A 21,454-nucleotide genomic window follows, 5' to 3' on the forward strand; every position below is an offset into this window, starting at 1 on the left:
CCCCTGGGGACTCCCGTGGCTCCCACCTGTGCTCTCCCCTGAGGCCAGGAGCGGGAGGTGTTCACCCCCCCCCCAACAGCGGCCCCCTCAGTGCCGTGTCCTAGCTAATGGGCAGAATGTTCCTCCTGCCCCTCCCTGGCAGAGCTGGGGAGAGGATGTCCCCTACCTCCTGCAGCACCGGGGCTGCCCCCGTCCCCAGGGGGGGACTGAGCCTGCCCTGCCGTGACGAGGGGTGTGCTGTCAGGTCCTGCCAGCCCCCCGGCTGCCGCTGCTCCCTGCTGCCAGCGCCCTGCCCGGGGTGGGGGTGTTCCCTGCTCGCACCGGCTGGGGGCTCGGGGGCTGCCGGCTCCCTTCCCGCCCTTCCCGGGGCGGGGCCGATGGGCGGGGGTGTGAGGGTGTGGCCCGGCGCTCGCCGCTCATTGGGCTGTTCTCAGGGCCGTGGCCCGCGCGGGAGCCTGTGGGGCCGCAGGGCTGGGAAGGGACAGCCGGTGATTGGTGGAGGCGCTGCCGGCGCGGTGTCACGCCCCCGGGGGGCGTGGCTCGCCTCCAGGGAGGCTGCGATTGGCGCGGTGCTTGGCCGACTCCCCACCCCCTCCCCCGGGGCGCGACGTAATTGGCCTCGCTTGATAACAGGGGGGTGTGAGCCTGACGTGCGGGTGGAGGGAGGGAAAGAAGTCCGGGTCTCTGACTGGCTGTCCGTCGCGGGGGCGTGGCGCGGCAGCAGCGGGCCGCGCGCCATTGGCGGGGAGGCGGCGGTGGGCGGGGCGCGCGGCGCGGCGGGGCGCGGGTTGGCGGGCGGCGGCGGGGGCGCGGCCGGCGGGTGCGCCATGGTGCGGCCGTGAGCGGAGCATGGGGCGGCGGCTCCTCCGGGCGCTCCTCTGCCTCCTCCTCCTGGCCGGCCGCGGGCTGCTGCGGGACGGCGGCGCCTCCGCTACCGCCACCGCCGCGCACGGTGAGACCGGCGCCCCGGGTAGGGCGGCGCCCCGGGCAGCGCGGGGGCCGGGGCCGGGGCGGCGGGGGGGGCCGCTTCCCGGGGAGCGGCAGGGCAAGGGGGCTCCGCGGCCGGTGCTCTCGCTGCTGCCGTGGATGCTTGTCACGGCGCGCGGCCGCGGGCCTGGCTCCCGGTGGAAGGGCGGGAGAAGGTAGCTTGGTACCGGGGCCGCGGGTGCGTCACTGGCACCGGGGGGCGCCTCTCTCCTGGGGCGGCCGGGCTGGTGGCGGTGCTGGTGCTGGCCCCGGGGCGCCCCGCCGGCTGGAGAGTTGGTGCCGCCCCCGGGGCCGGCTGGACGGGACGGGACGGGAGCGGGGCGGTGCTCGCTCAGGGACCCTGCCCGGGGCAAAGCCGGTGCCCGGGGCTGCCGCAGGGATGGGGAGCCCGGGGCTGATGCTGGGATGGGGAGCCCGGGGCAGCGGCCCTAGGCGGCGGCTCCCTCCGGGACCCCGGCGCCCTTTAGCCGCCCTCCGCCGGTAAGGGCGGCCCGGCCCGGGCCGCGAGGGCGGGCCAGTGCATCTGCTGTCCTCCAGCTCGGCCCGTGCGGCCCCTGCCCGGGGCTCTCGGAGACCCGGGTGCCGCTGCCGGTAGCGGAGCTGCAGCCCCCCCGCACGGCACGGCCCCGGCGACCGCTGACTCACTACCGGACGCCCGGGGCTGCTGCGTCCCTCGTCCTCCGGTGGGCCCGGGAGCGCCGGGACGGGTCCGGCCGCACCGCGGGGGCCCCGTCGTCTCCGGGAGCAGGCGGGGGCCGGGACCGGAGCGGCTGCCACCGAGCCCCGGTCCTGCCTGGGGGAGTCTCCCGGGGCCGGTGCCGCCGCCCCTCCCGGCGGAGCGGGGCGTCCCGGCGAGAGGCGGCTGCGCCGCTTCAGCACCGCGGACAGCGCCCGCCCGGCCCCGCCGGCCCGGCCCGGCCCCCCGGGGGTCGCCCCTCGGCACCGGGGTCCTGCGCCCCGCACCTGCGTTGGCCCCCGCCCCGGGGGGAGCGGACCCGTGGGTGCCCGGGTTTCGGAGACCCCCATCCCCACTTGCCCCCTTCCCCCGCGGCGGGCTCGGCGGGCCCCTCCCTCCCCTCCCCCCGGTTGTTTTCTCGTTCCTTCCTCGCCATCCGGGGCTGAGTCATCGCCTGCTGCCGTCTCGCTGCTGACGGTCTTGGACCGAGACGGGGGGGGGAGAGGAAGGGGGAAGCCGCCCCCTGCCCAAGTGCTGCCCCCCGAAGGGGTTGGAGAGAGACATACACACACACACACACACACACAGCCCGCTGCCTGCGTGCTTTGGGGTCCCCCTCGCAGGGAGAGTGGGTCTCTGGTGGCACAGGGCTGTGTCCCTGCCTCGTAGTGCCACATGTGGGAGGGCAACAGATGTGGTCTTGCAGGTCTCTGCCCCCTCAGCCTTCCCTTCCTAACTGCCGGCACCCCAAAAAACTCCAGGCCTCCCCCTGCTCCCCAGAGCCAGGGGCAGGCTTTGTACACAGCCCCCATCTTAGCTTTGAGGGGGGGGGGGCAGGGAAGGCTGGCATCGAGGCCCTGCCCTGGGCTACCAGGCTGTGCCCCCCACCACCATCACCACCCGTGGCACGTTCCTAGATAGTTGGGGTCCCCAAGTAGCTGGTGATGAGCAAATGCGATTGGAGTCCCCCTTGGATGCTGTGCTGACTGGCCTGTCTGTCTGTCTGTCCCAGGCTGCCTGTTTGACCGGAGGCTGTGCTCCCCCCAGGAGGTGTGTGTGCAGGGTAAGTGGTTAGCAGGGGTGCAGGGATCCCTTCTTCCTTCCCAAGGGGGTGTGGAGAGTGCAGGGCTGCTTGCAGGGGAACTTGGGGTGCAATGTGGGGGGCCGTGGCAGGAGAAACGTGAAGCTGTGCCCGCAGACCCTCACCCCAGGGTGTTCATCCATCCGGCCCCACCGCCTCCCCTCTCTTGCAGATGGGCTGTTTGGGCAGTGCCAGGTGGGCTCCGTGCAGGACAGACCCTACTTCCAGGTCACCTCTCCTGTGCTCCAGCGCCTGCAGGATGTCTTGCGGCATCTCATGGCACAAGGTGAAGGGGGGAGCATGCGGGGACTCACTGTGGTCTGGTGGGGAGGGGCTGTCAGGCAGCATTGCCTGGTGGCACTAGGGCTGTCTGGGGTCCTGCTGGCCCAGGGGCCAGGGTGGGCTGAGAGGGGTCCGGCTTATTCTGGGAGGATCAGGGCCAAATGCAGGCCATGGGACACAGGGTCAGGACACCAGGGCAGCTTCCTGTGCACTTGCCCCATGGTCCCCAGGCCTCCTCTGAGTCTCACAGCCCCCTCCTGTGGCAGGGCTCTCGTGGCAGGACGGCATCACACAGTATGTGATCTCGCAGGAGATGGAGCGCATCCCCCGCCTCCGCCCGCCGCCATCGCTGGAGCCGGTGGCCAGGGACAGGTAAGGCAGCACCAGCCACCAGCCTGTGAGCAGAGCCTGGCAGGGCAGCAAGGGCTTCCCCCCCCCAAATGGGGTTTTGGGGGGGACCTCCCCGTTACCCAGGTGAGTCACCCTGGCACTGTTTGCCTCTGAGGTTCCTGCCCCTCCGTGGCTCCCCCCGGCGAGCCCCGCTCCCTGCGGACCCCGGCCTGCCAGCGGCTCAGCATCTGGGGCAACCTCCGCCGCTGCTGTCCTCCCCCCTGGTGCAGCGGTACCTGGAGCACCTCTTGCTGCCCCCGCCACCCCAGCTGGGCTACGAGGAGGCTCTGCTCAACCCCTACTCCTACCACAAGGTAGGCCATGGGGGTGAGCCCCCTTCTCCCAGGCGGAAAGGTAGAGATGGGCAGGGGGTTGCTGCACTCCCAGCACCCTCCTTCTGCTGGTGCTGGGGTGCCCCTCTGTCTCTGGGGTGCCCTGCCATGGGGTGGCAGGGGCCCTGTGGTGTTTGACCATGGCGGCTCTGTGTTTCGGTTGCAGTTCGGCTACCAGGACGGCGCTCACCAGCTCCCCGGCAGCTCTGGCAGGCAGAGCCCTGAGACCTCCTCGCTGCTGGGCCGGGTCCCTGCCCAGGCCCTTTTTGGGGCCGGCTCTGTGCCCTCCTATGGCGGGCAGCCAGGAACGGACGGGGGCCATCTCTTCCAGGACTTGGGCATGCTTTCCCTGCCCAGAGAGAAAGCCGGCCGCCCAGACCCTGCCAGCACCAGGCTACAGCACAGCTTGCAGCTCCCTGGTGACTACAGAGACATGGAGGAGAGGGAGCAGCCAGTGCCCCTGGCTGCCCAGCCACCCCCTGCACAGACGGGTACCATGTCCTCCAGCCAGGCACCAGCCCTCATCCCCATCCTGTCCCCACAGCCACATTCCTCGTGGTTCACACTCTCCCTCCTCTTTGGCTTTGTGGCCGTGGGCAGCATATCCCCCCAACCCCACCTGCCCCTGCTGCTGTGTCCCCAGCCCGTGGTCCCTTGCATGGATGCAGAGCATCCGACCTGATGCTGCATCCTCTTGCAGACGCTGCCCTGAAGAGACTGGCCTCCCTGCTGGCCAGCTATGGCCTGGGGCTGCCGGAGCTGAGTCCCCAGCAGCTGAGCAGCCTCTCCACCCTCCTCCAGCTGCTCCAAAGCTCTGGTGAGTAGGATGCAGGGACGGGGCAGGCAGGGACTGGCAGCAGTGGGTGCCAGCATGCCCTATTTCAGGATAGGGAGTGTTGCCTCTCAGGGCAGGTGCTGCAGGACCTCTGTCTCTCTCCTTCCCAGGTGTTGCTGGCCCTGAAGTGCCCACAGCAAAACGGGTGGGTTTGCAGCAGGGTGGTGCTGGAGGAGGTGCCATGCCGCAGGTGGGATGGGGGGGTGGGGATGCAGCCCCCCAGGGCTCTCCTCAGAGATCCCAGCTCCTCCCTTTCCCTTCCTCCAGGTGACGGAGGGGGACATGCAGCACGCAGAGGAGCCAGTGCCCCCTTCCTCCACGGTGCTGCCCCCCAAAATCCCAGCCAGCATCTCCCCAGGGAATGGGCCGAGGGGCAGGGCAGCGTCCTCGCCAGCCCCCTGGGCCGAGCCGCAGCAGGGACACGGCGGGGACGTGCTCAGCCCTGGGAAGCCGATCATGGTGGAGAAGAAGAGCTACACAGAGGCGAAGGATGGTGGCGCACAGCAGGGCACACGGCCACCGGACGAGTACGGCTACATCGTCACGGACCAGAAGTGAGAGCTGGGGGTCGGGTGAAGGGGTGTGCATGCGTGGAGGGTCTGTATCCCCCCGCACCAGCTGTCATGGCTCCCTGTGCTCAGCTGAGCCTGTTTGGGTCTGTGGTAGGGTCAGGTCTCCAGTGGGGTCAGCTCCCCCGTCCCCTCTCCACCTGCAGCCCTTGTCCCACCCCAAAGCCTTCCTCTCAGCCCATGCCAAAGCCAGAGCTCGCTGCTGCAGGATGGGAGGCTGGGACAAGCTCAGCCAAGCGTGTCCGCACAGCTGCCTCTGTGCACGCTGGTGTGCAAGGGTAGGGGGGGTCAGCTCACCCCCATCGCTGCACATCCCCGTGCTCTTACCTCCTGCCCACCCTGTGACACCCCTGCAGGCAGCACAGCCCTTGCTGCACGCATGGGACTCCGTGAGCCTGCCTGTCCCCCCCTTCCCCAGCCGCGGGGAGTGTGGGCTCTCCCCTCGACCCCGCTGCCCGCTCCTCACCCTGCCGCTGTCCCCACAGGCCCCTGGGCCTGGCCGCTGGCGTGCGGCTGCTGGAGCTCCTCGCCAAGCACCTCCACCTCTCCACGGCCAGCTTCATCAACATCAGGTGAGGGGAGCGGGGCCATAGGGCGCTGCTGTCACAGCCCTGGCTGTGCACAGCCACCCCGGGCGGGGGGCCGGGAGGGACTGGGCTGTGGTGGGGATGGGGAGGGGGTCTGTTCTTCCTGGTCTCACGCTGTGTCCCCCGCTCCCCGGCAGTGTCGTGGGCCCTGCGCTCACCTTCCGCATCCGGCAGAACCCCCAGAACCTCTCTCTGGCAGACGTGGCCAGCCAGGCTGGTGAGTTGGGCAGGGGTCCCGCTGGTCCTGCTCCTCTCTTCCGCCCCCCGCCCAGTTGTGGGGTGCCCCTTCCCAGGGACTGGGAGGAGGGGGCTCCCACCGTACATCCCAGTGCCCTTGGCTGAACTGGGGAGCTGGCGTGGGGTGGGCAGCTATCAGGGGTATCCCGTGGCTCTGTCTCTTTGGGGGGGTCTCTTGGGTGGAGGGGAAGCACCCCTCTGACCATCTCCTCTCCATCCACAGAGCAAGTGAAGGCAGAGCTGGAGGCAGAGCTGGGCCTGAAGATCGTGCAAACAGGAGTGGGAGAGGTAGGAGTGAGCATGGCCGTCCCTCGGGGCTGGGGCAGCCGGGGACAGGGCAGCGGGGGTGCTGCCGCCAGGTACGGGCTGGGAAGCGCGCTGTGCCGCAGCCCTGGGGCTCAGGGGTCTTTGTGAGCGAGCCGTCCCTGTGGGTCTGAGGGGTAGCTGAGGAGCAGAGGGCTCTAGGCAGTGTTTGGGCTGCTGTGTTGGAGGCAGACTTGGGTTATCTGGGATGGGCCGGATCAGGACCGCTCCAGTGACCCCCTTCCACCCAGCAGTGTGATGTTGCCCAGCTGCCTGCATTCTCAGGGCACTCGGCTCTTTCCAAAACAAAAGCTCCACAGGCTTTGAAGGCAGTTTGGGAGGGTCTCCTGGCAGCTTTCCCCCCTGCATCTAAGACCGGGGGGCTGCAGGCTGCACCCCACAGGGCTTATCCTCACCCTCACCTCCCTCCAGCCTGTGCACCCCATCTTCGCTGTGGCCTGGGCACCCCCATGCTGGGCTGTGCTCATAGCACCGCAGAGACCGTGGCTAGGCAGGCAAAATGCCATCGTGTCCCCAGAGAATGGCAAAGCAGCTGAAGGCAGGAATGGAGCAGGAGCCATCTGCTTGGAGAGGGGCAGCCCCTCCCCGTGCTCCTCTGGGGACCCCCAGGAACAGTCTCCTGGGGGAGAAACAGGGGCTGGAGATGGGGGACTGAGCCTGCCTCCTGTGTTTGCAGCCTGGGGAGGGCAAGTGGTGCAGCACCTCCCCAAACCGGGGTCCCTGTTCCCCACCCTCCTGCTCTGTGGCCGTAGCCGTGGGCAAGGAGGAAGGAAGGGGGGGACCTTGGAGGAGGAGGAGGCCATGGAGAAGGGGTGGCCTGGCCACCGAGGCAACCCATCTCCCTCAGCAACATGTGGAGCGTCGCTATGGCAATGCCTTTTGATGTGACGAGTGGCAGGAGCTGGGAGAGATGGCAGAGATGAGGGAGCTGGAGCTCAGAGGAGGCTGTGGCAGCTTTGCGAGCCCTCTTCTGCACAGATGTCCCCAGTCCAGACCAGCTTGTGCTTTTCCTTCATTCCACCCCCAGGCTCTGAACTTGGTGGGACTGGTGCAAGATTTGGGGAAGGAGGGACACAGATGCAGGGGGACAGCAGTGCCTGGGCAGGCCTTGGGACAGAGGTCCCTTCTGTCCCCGCTGACATCTCCAGCCCTTCTGAAACCTGCAGGGCTGCTCCTGCTTGGGTGCCCCCAGGACCTGGGCGGTGCTGGTCCTGGCGGGTACCCCTGGCTGCAGGGCTGGCTGGGCCCTGGCAGCAGTCACACTGGCCCACGGGCGCTGGGGCTGGCGACGCTGGGGGGGGCAGGTGGCAAGGGGACCCCTGGGGCAGGGGCATCCCCAGGCGGTGATGATGATGAGGTAGGTGATGATGATGCAGTGTTCCCTCGGTGACCTCATCAGGCTCGTAGCCAATGGGAGGCCGTGGCAGTGAGGTAATGCTGGGTTCTGGCACCTCATTGGGTGCAGGGTATTTGGTGGTGGTGATCCCCCAGCATCCCTGTGCTGCCCCAAGACCTGGCTGTGGGGGAGCAGCATCCTGATCACCAGCGGCTCTGGGACAAGGCCCTGGTAGGGGTCTTGGCCGTGGGGGGGTCTTGGCCTTGGAAGGAGTCTCATCCAGCAAGGGCTCAGCACCATCCTGTCCCAGCATGGGACTGGCACGCATTGGGCTGTGCCTCCCAGCCACAGGGAAGGAGCCCTGGAGGCCCTGCCTGCAAGGTGGCAGGGGCTGCTCTGCATCCCAGCTGAGGAGAGTGATGGGGAGGACCTGTCCCCCAGCCACCACAGCTGGGATGGCACCAGCCCTCCGGCAGTGTCGGCACATTCCCCCATGTCCTGCCATGGAGCAGTGGCTGCAGGGGAGAGCCAGCCCCATCTAGGGAAGTTCCCTGGGGGCAGCAATTGCTGCCCTGGACCCAGCGCTGCAGTGGCCCATCCTTTGCCATTAACCCCTTGGGCTGAATCTGGCCCTCCTTGACCTCCAGCTGGGCAGGAGCCCGTTGAAGCCGAGTTCCATGGGACTACTACCTGCCCTGGAGGGGGGCAGTCCGGGCTGGGGCTGCCCTGGGGAGCAGTCCTGGGTGCTGGGAGTAGGGGAGCAGCAGGTTGTGGCTGCCTGGGCTTGGCCAGGCTCTGTCCCCTCCTGCAGCTCCAGGGACACACCAGTGTGAGCAACGTCCCATGCGACACGCAGGTGGGTGCACTGTGCCTCACCCTAGTGACACCCAGCACCCCAGTGACACCAGCTCCGCCCCAGCTGAGGGTGGTGGGAGAATCAGCACAGCACCGAGTGCCCTTGCTCTGTTTTAGCCCCCAACAACCCCAAATGTGGTGCAGAATGGGGTCGATGCCCCCCCCGCTAACCCTTGCTCGGCTCTGCCCCCAGCGAAACGAGGCTGCTGCCTACTCGCGCCCATCCCACTTTGGGGACAGCTTCCACTCAGTGCTGCTGACCTTCATCGCACTCGCCTGCGTGGCAGGAATCGCCATCGCGGCCGCCGCGGCCTTCTGCCTCCGGCGCCATGCGAAGCAGCGGGAGAAGGAGCGCCTGGCTGCCCTGGGGCCCGAGGGTGCTGCTGACACCACCTTCGAGTACCAGGTAGGACCCCATGGGATGCGGGACCCTGCGGGATGCGGCACTGCTGCGCCAGCGTCGCTCAGGGTGCGCAGGGCTGCCCTGCGGCGGTGCTGTGCCCAAGGGACAGGGCTCTTCGTGGGGTTCCCCAGGAGCTGTGCCGCCAGCACATGGCTGCCAAGTCTCTCTTTGGCCGTGCTGAGGCACCAGCGGCACCGGCAGAGACCTCACGGGTCAGCAGCGTCTCGTCCCAGTTCAGCGATGCCCCGCAGCCCAGCCCCAGCTCCCACAGCAGCACGCCCTCCTGGTGCGAGGAGCCCGTCCAGTCCAACATGGACATCTCCACTGGGCACATGATCCTGGTGAGCTGGCCTGGTGGGGTGGCAGTCCCCCTCCCTGGCCCCCCATGTACCCCCCGGGCTGCTGGGCTGACCCCCACCCCTCTGCCCTAGGCCTATATGGAGGACCACCTCCGCAACCGGGACCGACTAGCCAAGGAGTGGCAGGCTCTCTGTGCCTACCAGGCTGAGCCCAGCGTCTGCTCCATTGCCCAGAGTGAAGCCAACCTGAAGAAGAACCGCAACCCCGACTATGTGCCCTGTGAGCATCCCAGCCGCCCTGCCCCAGGGACCGGCTCCCAGGGCCGTGGCAGGAGGGCGGTGTGGGGCACGGGGATGCTTGCGGCCACAGCAGGCTGCGGCACGGGTTTGCCCGCAGCTCCCCTGGGCACTCGCCACATCCCCTGGCCTCCGTTTCCCCAGATGACCACGTGCGGATCAAGCTGAAAGCCGAGAGCAACCCGTCCCGCAGTGACTTCATCAATGCCAGTCCGATCGTGAGTGATCACTGGGGGCTCCTGCCCACCCACCCCGCTCTGTGATGTGCTCAGCCCAGGCAAGGCTCCCCCTCTGGGATGGAGCTGGACTGAGCTCACATCCCTGCGGGCTACAGATGTGAGCAATGTGCCTGCCCCATTGCTCAGACATGGTTAAAACCCATTTCCCTCCTGGCTGTGGCACCCAAAGCTCTCTCCCCAGCCTTCCCATCACCCCTGGAGTATCCCCCCGCTCCTCCCAGTGTCACTGACCCCTGGCCAAGGAGCGTGCGGTCTGACATTCCCTTTCCCGCTCCAGATCGAGCATGACCCACGGATGCCAGCATACATCGCCACGCAGGGGCCGCTGTCCCACACTATCGCCGACTTCTGGCAGGTGAGCATCACCCAGCTGTGCCAGCCCATCGGGGTCCCTCTGGGTGCTGCCAACCAGATGGGTCACCGCGGCTTGGCCGCCCTCCCGCCTGGGCTGTCACCCAGCAAGTGACACCCCACATGCCTTGCCTGCAGATGGTGTGGGAGCATGGCTGCACCGTTATCGTCATGCTGAGCCCGCTGGCCGAGGACAGCGTCAAGCAGTGTGACCGCTACTGGCCAGACGAAGGCTCCTCTCTCTACCACATCTATGAGGCAAGTGTGACCGGTAGCCTGTGGCAAGGAGCATCCTCCAGCTGCTGTCCCGCCGAGTGAGTGCAGCCCCCCTGCCTGGCGCTGACGCCCACCGGCTGCTTCTCTCGGGCAGGTGAACCTGGTGTCGGAGCACATCTGGTGCGAGGATTTCCTGGTGCGCAGCTTCTACCTGAAGAACGTGCAGTCGCAGGAGACCCGCACCCTGACGCAGTTCCACTTCCTTAGCTGGCCGGCCGAGGGCATCCCCGCCACCACCCGGCCCCTCCTCGACTTCCGCAGGTGAGTGCCCACCTGGTGCCATGCCAGCCCCCGGGAAGCCGGCGGTGTTCCCGACCTCAGGGGGACTGATGGGCGAGGACATCGCTGCCGGTGTGATGAGGGTCAGGGACGTGGCATGGACTGGCTGGGGGAGACGGGGGGCTGCCGTGCATGGGGAGGAGCAGAAGAACCAGATTCTGGCCAGCTTGGGATGAGGCTCAGCGGAGCTTGGTGGGCAAGAGCCCTGCAGGCTGAGGTTGCCAGGGCTCTCCAGCCTTCATGGGGAGGGTGGAAAAGTGCTCTTCCCCAGAGCTGGCATGGGGGACAGTACTGGCTGGCACCCTCCTCAGCTGTGGGTACGAGAAGAAACCCCCGGAGCCAGCCTTGAACAGCTGTGACCCATTGCTCCCCATGCCCTACAGCCAGCGGCAGATCCCCAGCTGGCCTGGGGAGAGGGCTGCGGGGCTGGGACTGCTCCCAAGAGGGCTGCGGGCAGCACCCGCTGGGGTCTCGGGGTCCCTGGGTGGTGGTGGGCTCTTGCAGGGGGTTGACCGGTCACTGTCCCCAGGTTGCGTGGGGCCAGGGACCCTGCTTAGAGCAGTGGGGGGTCCCTGAGCACATTGCCCTCCTCTCCACCCTGCTCATGCTCTCTCTGTCTCTCTGTCTGTCTCTGTCTCTCTCTCGCAGCTGCCAGTGTCATTTTTGTGATTTGCAGCTAGTAATCTGGCTCCAGTTGCATAGTCACAAAAGTGATCGTTGGCAGCCGTGCCTGCTGCATGGAGCATGCCGGGAGCCCCACCGGCGCCTGGCCCCCAGCTTCGCGCCCCACCGGACCAGAGCTGCTCCCTTGGGGGTCCTGTCACTGCTCCCCTCCCTGGGCTGGGCACCCGAGGAGCCAGGCTCCTCTCCCTGCCGTGGCCTCTTTCCAGCCATGGCCCCCATGCCGTGCCCAGCACCGCTGGGGAGGCAGGAGGAGCCATGTGCTGGACCGACCCCCAGGGCCACATCATCGGGTGTCCGCTGCCCTCCCCCGGCTTGGCCCAGCGAGGAGCACCTAGTGCGACCTTGTCCCTGGCATGGCAGGGCACTGACCTGCTCCCTCTTGTCCTTGTAGGAAGGTGAACAAGTGCTACCGGGGTCGCTCCTGCCCTATTATCGTGCACTGCAGGTACTGCTGGGGAGGGTACGGGCTGGGGGGTGGCTGCAAGGCTGGGACCTGCTAGCCAGCACCAGTCAGTCCCTGGAGCCCATCCACCTGGTCCAAGTGTCTCTGTCTTGCAGTGATGGTGCAGGCAGGACTGGGACGTACATCCTCGTCGACATGGTCCTGAACCGAATGGCCAAAGGTAGGTGCAGGGCAGCACTGCTTCTGCCCTGTCCGGAGGGTGCGGGGCCATCTGCTTGACCTGTGGACCCCCCTCCTAACACCCTTTTTCCCCCTCTGCCCCAGGTGTAAAGGAGATAGACATAGCTGCTACGCTGGAGCACATCAGAGACCAGCGGCCCCGGCATGGTGCAGACCAAGGTACCCCCCAAACTGGGGCTCCCCTCCCTCCCTGAGCACACACAGCCCCTGGGGCTGAGCTGGTGAGGACCCTTATGCCCCCCCGCTTTGCTCCCCCAGGACCAGTTTGAGTTCGCGCTGACAGCCGTGGCCGAGGAAGTGAATGCCATCCTGAAGGCACTGCCACAGTGATGGCGAGGAGCCCTCCCCTCTTGTCTTCCCCCATGCCCCCCTGGCTTTGCGCGCTCTCCTCGCCCTGCCCGTGGGGCTGCTCTCCCTGTAAAGTGCTGTCTGTGCTGCTGGCTCTGTTTCCCCCCTCCCTCCCCAGGCCCCCCTGCCCTCCCTCCCCAGGGCTGCAGGGCTCAGCCCCTCTGCGTGCAGGGCACAGAACCCTATTGCACCCCATGCCGCCGCAGAGGGGACTGGGCTCATGTCCCCTGCAGAGGAGGGGACCAGGTGATGCTGCTGGGAGTTGGCTGTGGGCCCCCCCCCCCCTCCATCCACTCTCCTGCACCCCAAGCTGGTGGTCCTGTGTCAGCTCCCTCCCTGTGCCCATGTGGGGGGCAGGAGTCGGCAGGGGCTACCCCACGGTTGGGGAGAGCACTGGGTGCAGGGGGGCCTGGCCCAGCCCTAGGTCCCCTCCATGTTCTCCCTGCCTTGTCACTCGAGCAGAAGAAAAATTTCTAGAGAAATATAATTTTGTATCTTGATGTGAATAAAGTTCTCGTGTCGCGTTCGTGCAGCTGCAGCCAGGCCTGGCCTCTGACTGTGTGTGTATGGGGGGGGCACAGGGAAGCCCCCATCCCTGCAGGAGAACAGCCTGCACCCTGCAACCACCAAAGTGCAGTTGGGCCTGGGTCCCCCCTGCCTGCAGGCAAGGATGGTGGGGGGAACGGTCCTGCAGTCCCCAGCCCAGAGACACCCCGCAGGCAGCAGCTACTGCAAACAGGTTTATTGACGGCTGTCAGCAGAAGGGGGTCAAGGAGGGGGGGCTACAGCGAGGAGGGGGGCAGAGCCCAGCCCCGCTGGCTGAGCCCAGCCATGCTGCCCCTCGCTGCTTCCCACCAGCACTCCCCTAGCAGCCTAATCTACAGCAACCCCCCCTCCAGCCCCCTCCCCTCCAGCCACCCATCACCACCCTCCCCACCACCTTGTGGTGCCCGGGGCATCTCCCCCCCCCAGCCCCAGGTATTGCTCGGCTATAAGCCCTGTCGTGCCCCCCACCCCCCCACCACCACCGCGTCCCACGGAGCCAGAGGGTGCTGGGGGAAGGGGGTGGCAGGGGGTGGCCGTGCAGGGACAAAGCGGAGTCCTGGCTGGGAGAGCCTCCGTGGGCGAGCGGGCGTGCGCGGTCCCCGGGCGCAGCAGCCTCAGAACACACCTGGGGAGACAAGCGGAGGGGGGGACACAACAGCACCCGTGAAACCCTCCTCGGCCCAGGGCTGGGGAGGGGCAGGGAGGGAGGGAGGGAGGAAGGTCGCAGGAGGAGGAGGAGAGCCAAGGCAGGACCACGGGCAACAGTGAGGGTGGGAACGCCTCTGAGCATCACTGAGGGTCACTGCTGCTGCGGGAAGCAGGGAGGGACAGTAACCCCAGGCCAAGGCCGGGGGGGGGGGGGGGGTGACAGTGCCCTGCAGGGCGTGCAAGGCATAGGGAAGGGGGTGACCAGGCAGGGTCTGCGATGGGGAGGACAGAGGAGGAGGAAGGGGTACAGGCAGGAGCGACAGCATCCAGAGGGGAGAGACAGACACAAGGCACCAAGCAGAGCCCACGTGCACACACCTCCTTGCAAGGAGGGAGAGCCCGATCCAGTACTCCCCAGCCCGGGCAGGGGCAGGCAGCAGCCAGGGAGGCACCAGCTGGAGCCCCTGCCCATCTGCAGGGCAGGCAGGGAGACGGGAGCAGGCAGAGCTGGGGCATGCCTGCCCGCGGGCACCCCACGCTTCCAGCAGCCGGGGCAGGGAACTGCCCCTCTTCCCGGGACCCCACCAAGGGCCCCTCTTCCAGCCACAACCCTCAACTCTGGCAGCCCCCCACCCCGGGGTGCCACCAGCCGCCCACCCACCTGAGCAGCAGCAAGGAGGCAGGGCAGGAAAGACCCCCTCCCTTGCTGGGGGAGGCAGGAGCTAAGCCCCAGGCAGCGAGACCCCACCCCTCCTTTCCTCTCCCTGTCCCTCGGTGGGGGGGGGCACAACCCCAGCCCCACGCTCAGAGCAGGGGGCAGTGCCACTGCTTCGCTTTGGGGACAGGTTCGTGCCCCGCTGTGGCGGGGCTGCCGGCCCCCGGCGGTTCCCGCTCTGGGCCCCCCCGGGGACCGTGGGCTCTGCGGGCAGAGGACGGGGTGCCGGGGCTGCCCCCCGGCACCGGCAGGGCGCCGGGGCCGTGCCCACCTGCTCGGTGGTGCCCCGCAGCCTCCATCTCGGAGAGGCTGTAGGCCATGGCCAGCTGCAAGTCCTCGTCCTCGTCCTCGCTGTCCGTGTAGAGGCAGACGGGCGAGGAGCTCGGGGGCCGGTGCGGGGCGGGCGGTGGGGGCGAGGGGGGCCGTGGGCTGGGGAAGGCTTGCTGCTCCCGCCGGCTCAGCTCCAGCCCCAGCGCCATGTCGTCAGGGACGCCTGTGGGGACAGGGGCAGGGGATGGGGGTTGTGTCCGCTCCAGCTCCCCAGAGCTCGCACCGGGCCCCAGCAACTCCTGCCCACCCCACCAATCCTTCACGGCAGAGCCCCAAACCGGGGCCGACCAGGGCTCAGACCAAAACCAAGCCTGGATGCAGCACCCCCCTGCCACCCCAAAGGAGGAGAAGGGTCCCCAGAGGGAAAGGGCGCTGGGAGGTGGCACTGCCAGACCCCACCAAGGCGGTCTGCGGTGCTGCTTCTCACCATCGATGTGGATTGACTTCAGCTCCCCGTCCTCCTCCACTTCCACCCGCTCCCGCCCGTTCTCGATAATCCTGCAGACAGACAGACAGACAGATGGATGGATGGACGGTCAAGGGCCAGGCAGCCAGAGCATCGCAGAGGCAAGCTGCAGGGTCCGAGGCCCGCCGATGAGGGGGTCCGCAGAGGCGAGGTGGGCCGGCACTGCCCTCACCGCTTGGTGGTGATGCGCCTGCCATTAACGAAGGTGGTAGAGGTGGAGACGGAGCGGAAGCCCAGCCCCGCGTCGGCGCCGGAGCTGAATGACGAGGCGAAGAAATCTGGAGAAAGGAGTGACAAGGTCGGTGCCAGGGTGGGGGGCAAGGGGAAGGCAGGGGACAGACCCTGCGCAGGGGGACACGGTGTCCCGCGATGCCCCTGACGGGCGGGGGCTGGCAGCGTCTCCTACCTGAGGATCCTGGGAAGGAGGAAAAGAAGTGGCCTCCCCCGTGGTGCCGGGGACCAGGTCCTCGCAGCTCGGAGAAGGGCAGCATCTCATCTGGAAGGCAGGGCCTTCCCCATCAGCATTGGTCCCGTGGCTGGGCGAGCCAGGAGCAGGGCACTGCCGTGGGGACCCCTCGCCGGGGCCAGCCGTACACCCTGTTCCCAAGCCCAGCGGCTGCCCTGGGGCCAGAGAGGTGTCCCAGAGGCGGTCGCCGGCCCCCCCCCCACCCCGCACACACCAAAAAAGTCAGCGAAGGGGTCTCGCCCGCCGAAGAACTCCCGGAAGACGTCGTGAGCACTGCGGAAGGTGAAGGTGAATTCGGGGGCCCCGGCATCGGCCCTGGAGCCCCCCGGTCCTGCCAGAGGGAAGAAGCTCGGAGTTAAGTGGAGCCCTGGGTGGGAACACCCTGAAGGGCAGGGAGCCCCGGGGGGGGCACAGACCCACACCAGGTCTTCAGACAGGGCTGTATCCAGACCTGCACTAACCCCCCGTGGCCCTGCTCACCCACTCACCTGCCCCCATGAGTCCGTCCTTGCCGTAACGGTCATAGACATCGCGCTTCTGCTCTGGAAGGAGAAGAAAGGGGGCTGCGGGGAAACCGGCTGCCAGGCATGGGCAGGAGGACTGATGCTTCCCCCAGCCAAGGAAGGTGCAGAACAGCAGGGAGCAAGAGGAGGGGGGTGGCATGAGCCCCCATCGCACCGGCATTGCTCCCAAACCCAAGTCGGGGCATCAGGCGACGGTGCGCAAGCCTCAGCCCCACTGGTGAGACCTCATCCCGGAGGTCAGCACCCCAGCATCTTTCCCAAGAGCTGTTTGGGGAATGTATGAGGAGGTAACTAAGCCCCACAAGCCAAGCTAAAGCTGGAGGGACACGCTGCCTCCCAGGGATATCCAGAGATGACACCTGGGTGAGCCCAGCAGCAGGACACCCCAGGGCGAGCAGCCCCAAGGGCAGGGGACACACACAAGACAGCACCGTGGCCTCTTACTGTCCGACAGCACTTCGTACGCCTCGGCGATCTCCTTGAACCTTTGCTCGGCGTACTCCTTGTTGTCTGGGTTTTTATCCGGGTGCCATTTCAGCGCGGCCTTCCTGTACCTGCACAGATGGGCAGTGATGGGCACGCAGCAGCCCTCGGGCGGTGGGGGCTCCTGTGCCAGGGACCCCGCTCTGAGCGCATGCCTCCAACTCTGTGGGCAGGGGCACCCCGAGCCCGCTTCACCCAGCGCCCTACAGCCTCAGGCATCAAACGGGAGCTTCCTGGACTGGTTCTGCCTCCCGAGCAAATATTTGCGGCATGACCCCAGCGGTGCAGCCTGTGCTCACCTCAGCTGCCTGTGGCAGCAGCCCCAGACCATGCTCACAGGTTTGCTCCGGAGCCTTCCCAGGCTCCACCGTGGGCGTGCAAGGACCAGAGGTCGCTGGGGGGCTCCTGGGGCCAGATGAGCACAAGCAGCCCTTTCCTCCTGCCTGCAGGTAGCTGGGGTTAACCCAGGCTGCCCAGCTTCTCTCACCCACTCTTAGGAAGCCCCCCCCCAGGAGAGGCCTCTGCCCCCCAGCCAGGCAAGCCACCAGTCCGCCCCTATCGCCCCCGGGTGATGCCTCTCCCCAGTGAGAGCAGCAAGACCTCGGCAGGGTGCCAGGCAGGAGCTGCAGGAGGCTCTGTCCACCCCCAGGGCTCCCCTGCAGCGCCTGGGGTGCAGCACACGACCTGCCAACGGGGCCGGTCCGGTGCCGGGCGACACGCTGCTCCCTCCTCTCCCCTCGAGCTCCAGCCCCTTGACCCTGACGCCAGCAGAGCCCCCACGCCGCAGCTCTCTGCCATCCCCACACCCTCTGGCAGAGAGAGGGGACGCCTCCAAACACCAGCGGGACCCACCTCCTGCCTCCAGCCCCAGTTCTGGGCTGAGAGCCTGGACAAAGGGACCAAACCCCACCAAGAGATGCCTTTGTGCGGCAGTGAAGCCCAGCCCCGCTCTGGCCTCCGCACAAAGGAAACAAAGGCTGGATTGTCACCTCTGGAGCTGGGCCCTGTCCCCACTGGCCCCGCAGGGAGCCCCCGCCTTGCTGGCGCCCGGGGAGGGGGGGGGGGCCGAGGGTGGCTTGGGCTGTTCTACCCGGTGGGCAGGATCACGCCCGCCACACACTTACGCTTTCTTGATGTCGTCGGCGGTGGCATTGCGGCTCACCCCCAGCGCTTCGTAGTAGTCCACCATGACGTGTGGCTGTCCCGCGGGGTCACTGCGGGAGGGAAAGGCAACATCAGGGGGTCCGCAGGCACAGCCTGGCAGCGCCGGGTGTGAGGGACCAAGGGCGGGCTGCCCTGCCCTCCCCAGGCACCCCGGCCACCCCGCAGGTCCCCCCGAGAGCGGCTCAGTAGCAACCCCACACACAGCTCCCCAGCACCCTGCCTGCACCTCGGCCACCTGGATGCAGGCACAGCCCCAGCCGGGGACCCATTACTGCTGCCGCGCCGCCGACCCACCTGCATCACCCCAACTTGCCCAAGCAAGGGGACAGGGATCCTCGCTGCCGGCCCCGCTGGGCTGCCCTGCTCCCCTCCAGCTGCCCCAGCTCCCCTCCGGTCCCCCCCGGGGGGCTCTATCCTGGGGCGGGGAGGGGGGGGGGAGGCAGCAGTAGCAGCCCGCTAAGGTGCTTAGCGGCTGGAGCGGATTAAGGGCTCAGCGGGGACCCTCCCCATCCCCGGGCACCCCGGGGCACTTCAACCGGCCGACCCGCTCCGGATCGGGGACGGGAGCGGGATGCCGCCGCTCCAGCCCCCCGCGAGCCCGGGGTACCGACCCCCCCGCCCCATACTCGCCCCCCGCCCGCGCTGCCCGGGCGCATCAGCTGACGGGGAGGCCGACGCTGGCACCGGCACCAGTACGGCACTGGGAGCGCGGCGGGGCGGTGCCGCCGGGGACCGCCCCCCCCCGGCCCGGCTGTAAACACGGCGCTCCCGGGGCTGCCCGGCCCGGCACTGCTGCTGGAAGTTTCCGTCCCCCCCCCCCCCGCCGCCCTCGCCGCCACCGGCGGGCAGCCCTGGGCTGCGGCCAGCGGATCTAGGCCAGCGGGAGGGGCGGGGGCGGCAGCACGGGAAGGGAACGCACCGGACCGGCTCCGCTCCCCCCCCGCCGCCGTCCGCCGCTCCCCCGGTGCCCCCGCTGCCCCCTCGCGCCCCGCTCCCCCCGCACGCCCCCCCCCCTCCACGTCCCCCCGATCCGGTGCCCACCTGAGTGCCGCAGCCGAGCCCTCCCCGCCCGCCCCGGGCCGCCCGCGGCCGGCGTCGCGCGTCCCCCCCCCTCCCGGGCCGCCGCGGGGCCTGGAGGCGGGCTCCGCTGGCCGACGAGCGGCGGCTGCAGCCAACCGTGGCGCCGCCGCTTCGTGACGTCACGCGCTCGCCTTTCAGGCGGGTGAGGTCATAGGGAGGCGTGCTTGAGCGCGGAGCGGGGCTTCGCCGCTGCCCGGCCCCCTTTCCCGATCCCCGTCCCCGCAGCCCGGGAGGGACCTGGCCGGGGGCTCCTGCGCCCCGCCACCCCCCAGCCCAGCCCCGCCGTGCGCCGGCCGGGCATCCCCTGGGCAAGCCCCCCCCGCCGTGCGGCGGGGGGAAGCGGGGCCGGGTTGCGTGGGACCCTCGAGGGCGGTGCGGGAAAACCAGGCGGCGGTGGGAGCGCCCGGCAGGGTCTGCCTGCCTCTGGCTGCGCTCTGGGCCCCCCAGCTCCGCTCCCGCCCTCCCGCCTCCAGGGGCTGCGTGTGTGCCCGGGGCAGCACCGGCAAGGGGGGCGGAGGGGGGGGAGCACTGACCTCGCTCGCTGGCCCCGGTGGTGCAGGCAGTGCTGCGAGCACACCGGGGCACGGCCACCGCCCCGGGGCAGCCCCCCCGGGCTCCGCTTGCCGCTGGCCTCCTGCCGAGTCAGCTGCCCGACTGGTTCCTGCAGGAAAGGCCAGCGGGAGGGGACAGCCGGGGTGACTCAGCGCTTTGCCCAGGCCGTCCCGCCGCGGGGGGGGGGGGGGTGCGACGACATGAAGGGGTGCAGCCTGCCAGGCTGGCAGCACAGGTGCCTGCCAGGAGCCGGAGCTGCCTGGCAGCACTATGGCCCCGGCAAAGCATCACCAGCCTTGCGCCCTCCCCAGCCCTGCTCAGGCAGAGAGGGGCCGGCGACGATGAGCCACCCCGAGCACCAGGGTGCCCAGGCACCCGGAGCACCGGGGCTCAGGGGACGGCCACGCACCGGGAGCTTTGATGTGGACTTTCCCTCTGCACGGCCCCTGCCCGGGCAGCCGCTGTGGAGGGGCTGTTCTCACCCATCGTCAGGGTCGTGGGCAGTCTTAAGGCCGCTCACCGACACCCGTGAACCGGTCCTGGCCATAGAGATCATACTGTTCCCCCTTGCTGTCTGGATGGGAGAAGGAGGGAGCCTGGTCCCTCTGCAGGGCCAGAGCCTTTTGGACCCCCGCCACCCCTGCGCCGCAGCTGGGATATCTTCCTTACCTCCTGTAAATCCCTAGCTGGGAAGCCTGGCAAACTTTCCCAGTGCCACTTTACCCGGCAGGCTGGGGAGACCTGGGTGTTGAAACAGGCCATTCCCAGTGCTCCTCAGGGACCGGTTTCAGGACAGCCATCCCCGAGAAGAGCCTTCCCCAGCCATGAGCAGTGGGCCTGGGTGAGCACTGGGACGGGTGAAATGCCAAGGACGTTTCCTCTGCCAAGGAGCATCTCCTCTCCAAGGGACGGCTCACCCGTCCCCTGCTGTCAGACAGCACTTGATGATTTCCTTGAGTGACTGCTTGGAGTATTCCCTACTGTTGGGGATTTTTTCCTGGATGCCATTGCAGTGCTGCCCTCCTATACCTGCCTGCAGGGAGCGGGCTCTCTGGGGTGGCTTCCTCTGGCCAGGGTGCCCTCGCTGGCTGCCAGGGGCTCTGATTCGGCCCATCTGCCCAGCAATGGGTGCAGGGCTGGCCCGGGCCGGGCTGGCACGGGCACTAGATGGAGCCACAGGCTGCTTCACAGGGACCCCATCCTGCTGGCTGGGAAGCCGAGGAGATGCCACCAGGACCTAGCCCTGTCTCGGCACGTTGCTTTCCTTTCCCTGGCTTTTGCAGCAGATGTGGGGACAAGGAGGCTCCAGAGCTGCCAGGTCTCAGCCCACTCTGTGCCCAGTGGACGGGGAGGCCTCCGTGCTGGGAAAGGAGAGGAACCCACGTGCTGGTCGCGACTCTGGAGCCAGGGCAACACAGCGCTGCTGCCTTTATGGCATGTGTGTCACTCATCCATGAGATAAGGATATGCAGTGAGAAGGACTTACACCTCCCTCATGTCCTCATGGGAGGCTGTGCGGAGTTGGGCAGTAGCCCGCCACAGCGCTAGTAGCAGAGAGGACGTGGTGCCAACCACACCTCGCCCCAGAGCTCCCACAATCACTCCCCTACTCAAACCAGTAAAGCCAGCCACCTTGCAGCAGCTGAAGAGAGGCAGCCCATCACCTCGCTGGTGCCTCGCATGGCACGCGCCTTCAGCCACAGCACCCTGCCCTCTTTTCCCTGCCCTTTCCTCCTAGGTCTGCCCGAAGTCCTGTTGCACCTACGTGCCAGCCTGGCTCACACCAGCTTCAAAACCAGCACAGGCATCTTGAATGTGTCTCAAGAAGACCCTTATTTCTTTACAAATTTTGGGGATCGCTGTGTTATGACCCTGTTTTTAGCTTTCCAGGGTCACAAAAATGCTCATGAAATACTCTCAAGGCTTTCTGAGAAAAGAGCTTTTGGGTGAGTGAAGCAGGACCCCAAAGGACCAATTTTTTTTGTCCTGGTTACCCAATCTCTTAGGAAGCCAACTGAATTGCATCATAAACTCGTGCTATATTATTATGCAAACCACATATTAAGAGAGATATTTTTTTCAGTGCTGCTCAACGTTTCATCTTTTGATTTCCTCCAGAGAACACAAACCCTGTCACAGCCTCCCCAAAACAGGCAATTACGTACTGCAA

At 67.8% G+C, this 21,454-nt stretch overlaps 3 protein-coding genes across 8 annotated transcripts in view; 2 read left to right on the forward strand and 1 right to left on the reverse strand.

Annotated features, from left to right (window-relative positions):
- Positions 1 to 799: 799 nt before the first annotated feature.
- PTPRN (protein tyrosine phosphatase receptor type N) lies at positions 800 to 12,848 on the forward strand. Its single transcript, XM_030017948.2, is given in 24 exon segments — positions 800 to 952; positions 2,676 to 2,726; positions 2,917 to 3,030; positions 3,293 to 3,398; positions 3,532 to 3,730; positions 3,915 to 4,239; positions 4,449 to 4,565; positions 4,694 to 4,773; positions 4,851 to 5,137; positions 5,638 to 5,724; positions 5,877 to 5,956; positions 6,200 to 6,264; positions 8,685 to 8,897; positions 9,026 to 9,235; positions 9,326 to 9,473; positions 9,635 to 9,708; positions 10,007 to 10,084; positions 10,219 to 10,338; positions 10,451 to 10,617; positions 11,711 to 11,764; positions 11,878 to 11,942; positions 12,047 to 12,099; positions 12,101 to 12,121; positions 12,221 to 12,848. Coding segments are annotated over 24 exon segments (2,889 nt in total). The 5' UTR covers positions 800 to 849; the 3' UTR covers positions 12,293 to 12,848.
- The window catches only part of LOC115342843 (tubulin alpha-5 chain), a 35,010-nt gene continuing 19,130 nt past the window's right edge, over positions 5,575 to 21,454 (forward strand). Inside the window, exons 1-4 of one of the 2 annotated variants that reach the window (XM_030017950.1) lie at positions 5,575 to 5,579; positions 8,292 to 8,297; positions 10,724 to 10,727; positions 17,904 to 17,912. The gene's annotated coding sequence lies outside the window, so the exon portion shown is untranslated. Of the gene's footprint in view, positions 5,580 to 8,291; positions 8,298 to 10,723; positions 10,728 to 13,266; positions 13,289 to 17,903; positions 17,913 to 21,454 lie in introns of those variants that run through there. The other variant, XM_030017952.1, reaches the window with a different exon arrangement.
- DNAJB2 (DnaJ heat shock protein family (Hsp40) member B2) lies at positions 13,038 to 19,398 on the reverse strand. 5 transcript variants are annotated; one of them, XM_030017957.2, is made up of 9 exons: positions 17,613 to 17,702; positions 16,450 to 16,559; positions 15,970 to 16,023; positions 15,696 to 15,812; positions 15,422 to 15,511; positions 15,188 to 15,293; positions 14,977 to 15,047; positions 14,491 to 14,712; positions 13,038 to 13,481 (listed from the first exon to the last, which is right to left on the reverse strand). In XM_030017957.2, the coding sequence occupies exons 1-9, from the start codon at positions 17,675 to 17,677 to the stop codon at positions 13,471 to 13,473; spliced, it is 846 nt and encodes a 281-aa protein (XP_029873817.1). In that variant the 5' UTR covers positions 17,678 to 17,702; the 3' UTR covers positions 13,038 to 13,470. The 5 variants fall into 5 exon arrangements, with proteins under 5 accessions (XP_029873817.1, XP_040980562.1, XP_040980561.1 ...); XM_041124628.1 differs by lacking the exon at positions 13,038 to 13,481 and adding an exon at positions 19,266 to 19,398 and having other exon boundaries at positions 13,488 to 14,712; XM_041124627.1 differs by lacking the exon at positions 13,038 to 13,481 and adding an exon at positions 18,694 to 18,840 and having other exon boundaries at positions 13,488 to 14,712.

The sequence above is a fragment of the Aquila chrysaetos genome, chromosome 6 (genome assembly GCF_900496995.4).
Source record: "Aquila chrysaetos chrysaetos chromosome 6, bAquChr1.4, whole genome shotgun sequence".
Taxonomy (NCBI): Eukaryota; Metazoa; Chordata; class Aves; order Accipitriformes; family Accipitridae; genus Aquila; species Aquila chrysaetos.

Coding starts and splice junctions, on each gene's coding strand:
- DNAJB2 (XM_041124628.1), bottom strand. CDS start 17,677: ATGGTGGACTACTACGAAGCGCTGGGGGTGAGCCGCAATGCCACCGCC. Junction 15,813..15,969: donor GGACGGACTCATGGGGGCAG/GTGAGTGGGTGA, acceptor TCCCTCTGGCAG/GACCGGGGGGCTCCAGGGCC. Junction 14,713..14,976: donor GAAGTCAATCCACATCGATG/GTGAGAAGCAGC, acceptor CTGTCCCCACAG/GCGTCCCTGACGACATGGCG.